Below are 2,707 nucleotides of genomic sequence, written 5' to 3' on the forward strand. Positions count from 1 at the left end.
ATTGCCCAATACAAGCCTGCAAGTCTCTCACCCATATTCCAACTGCCATACACATGGTCACATGTCCCTTATCAGCTAATAGAAGCTCGCAGGTGTTTATTCTCCACATGCACACAGCTTTACTCCAGGATTCCATAACAACCCAGTGATTTTTATTCACAGCTGTAAGTCAGCTTTATAGGAGCAGGGCGCTGTGGATGACATGGTTAAACAAAGACCACATACACACAAGCTCCAGGTTTCCATAAGAACCGATGACAGATTTTTCACTGATATTCAAACTGAAGTACACATGATCACATCACGCTTATGGACCACTGGAAACTAGCAGTTTCTTCAGTCTTCACATACACACAGTTTTACACAGCAACCAACCTATTCTGATGGGGCCGCTACACAAACAAAAAATGAAATATACCTGTGCAACGCTGGGTCCTGAGATAGATAGATTAGATAGATAGATAGATAGATAGATAGATAAAATAAATAGAGAAAAACTAATCCAGTCTGCCAGCAACTTGTATAGATGGAAAATGTCCTTTTATTGGAAAAGCAGTACACCACATATCTGTGCTCACAGGAACCTCTCTCACCTGCGAGGACCGATACGTGGTGTATGATTTTTTCCAATAATAGGACATTTTCCATCTATACAAGTTGCTGGCAGACCGGATTTTTTTTTTTTTTATTGGGATCCCTTTTGGCTGTAGAGGGGTTTCTGCCATGCAAAGTATGGGATGACACCCATATCTGCATGTGCTGCTACAAAATTATATATATATATATATATATATATATATATATATATATATATATATATATATATACACACACACACACACACATATACACACACACACACAAATATCAATCACTTATAGTTAGATATTATCAAGACGTTATTTCTTTTATTATTTTATCACATTTTCTTCTTTTTCCAAGTTTTTTAACAATTTTTGCTCCTTTAAAAGTCCAACACACACAAGTAATACAGTAATTGCAGAAGTGGAATAAATATTTTTGCTCAGTATGTAACAATTATCGTCCTAAACATTTAGAATAGAATGCCATAGCTCTAGGTTCTATTATTACTTTTGAACCATTGTTCCAGGTTAGGCACAGTTCTATAAGAAGGGGCATCCTTTAAGGCTTTGCACACTTTGCAGTAGAAGGTATCCCAGCCTCTAGGTTTAGTAGGCTTAAATAATTCCCTCCACTTGAAATATGCCTTATACCTCTCATCATCCTTATCTAGTTGTAGAATGTAAGATGCTAGATCCTGTGGACTGGAAAAATCATCAACATGAATAAATGAGTCTCTGGGGATGAATTTTTCATAGTTTTTGCGGGGTGGCCCCAATACAATTGGTACTGCTCCTGGCAGGAAGGCATTTTTCCAGAGTTTTTCTGTAATATAATCCGTATCTCTAGAGTTTTCAAAGGCAAGATAAAACTTATATTTGGACAGTACTAGTGACTGGTCAGCCACTGACAATGGATTATAATTTTTCCCGTACAAGTCAATATCCAAATGGTGTTTCAGAGCTTCAAAGTACTTTGTTCTTTCATAACTTGGGTTCCAATTGCTTACTACCCAAGCTACCAATTTGCGTTTTACCGGTATAGTGAAGTTCATAGGCTCTTTATGCCTCTCTAGCCAACCATAAGGGGTAAAAAGATCTGAATCTAACCGGTAAGACATGGTGAGATTAAAGAGGTTGTTCATCAGCTGTAGGTTAAGACAGTTACTGGGCGACTCCATGTTAAACCAAACCCAGTACTGTCTAGTAGGTCTTGGGGCCTTAGGTAATAAATCCGTGGAGGCGCTCACTTCTCTATGATGGATTATAACAGCATCGGCCAAATTATAGAAATTCCTGTCGTCTGTGAACGTACATTTATCGCAATATTCCTCTGGGCACTGGTTGAGTGGGAATTGTTCTCCAAATGGCCAGGTCCACAAAAGGATGATATGTTTCTTTTCATTCTCTGGTTTGTAGATTGGTAAATCTGGAGTTGTGGGCTTGATACAAAATGACTGATCGTTAGTTTTGGTGTTCTTGTTTAGCACCATGAAGTAGAAAAAAAACAACAAACTTGGTAGAGAAATTAAATAAATAAACTGAATGGAGCAACGTCTTCTCATTGTCGATGTGCATTGAAGGATCTGTCAAAAAAAAAAAATAAATAAATCAATAACTGATCAAAAATAGTGAAATGTATAGCAGAGGTAACGGTTAGGATTAGGAAAAAGGTTAGGCTTCGTTTACATCTAGGTCAGAGTCTCCGTAAGAGCCTAAACACTTCACTTGCTAGTTATTGTGAAGGTACATTCTGCTACTACTATTCTGTTTGATTCCATGTCACTCAGCAAGGCGACAGGTAGGGGCTAGCTGGGGTGTCCCTTCTGCACAAGAAGTCCCTCTATACTTGTTCTGATCGGGGAGACTTGGGCAACACTTCGTGTTGTTGACTTATGCAAGCACCCTGGGGCATAGGAGTCAGGCCTCAGTGAACCAGATTACAGATTAGTTCCGGTATTAGTTATTCTCTTTTATTCCCATTTTATTTTCTGTACTGTATTGTGCTTTTACCTGTATTTGCTTGACCATCCATTGATGTGTATATCTGTATATGTTAGTGGCTAGTATTGACCCACTTGGGTTAATAATTATGTCAAATTTATAAAACTCATTTCATATTATCC

General features: G+C 38.0%; 1 protein-coding gene across 1 annotated transcript; it reads right to left on the reverse strand.

Moving 5' to 3' along the window:
• Positions 1-1,075: 1,075 nt before the first annotated feature.
• On the reverse strand, positions 1,076-2,146 carry LOC142213303 (3-galactosyl-N-acetylglucosaminide 4-alpha-L-fucosyltransferase FUT3-like). The gene has a single exon (XM_075281620.1). The coding sequence runs from the start codon at positions 2,144-2,146 to the stop codon at positions 1,076-1,078; it is 1,071 nt and encodes a 356-aa protein (XP_075137721.1).
• Between the last annotated feature and the right edge of the window lie 561 nt (positions 2,147-2,707).

This window comes from Leptodactylus fuscus, chromosome 7, assembly GCF_031893055.1.
Source record: "Leptodactylus fuscus isolate aLepFus1 chromosome 7, aLepFus1.hap2, whole genome shotgun sequence".
In the NCBI taxonomy this organism is placed as follows: Eukaryota; Metazoa; Chordata; class Amphibia; order Anura; family Leptodactylidae; genus Leptodactylus; species Leptodactylus fuscus.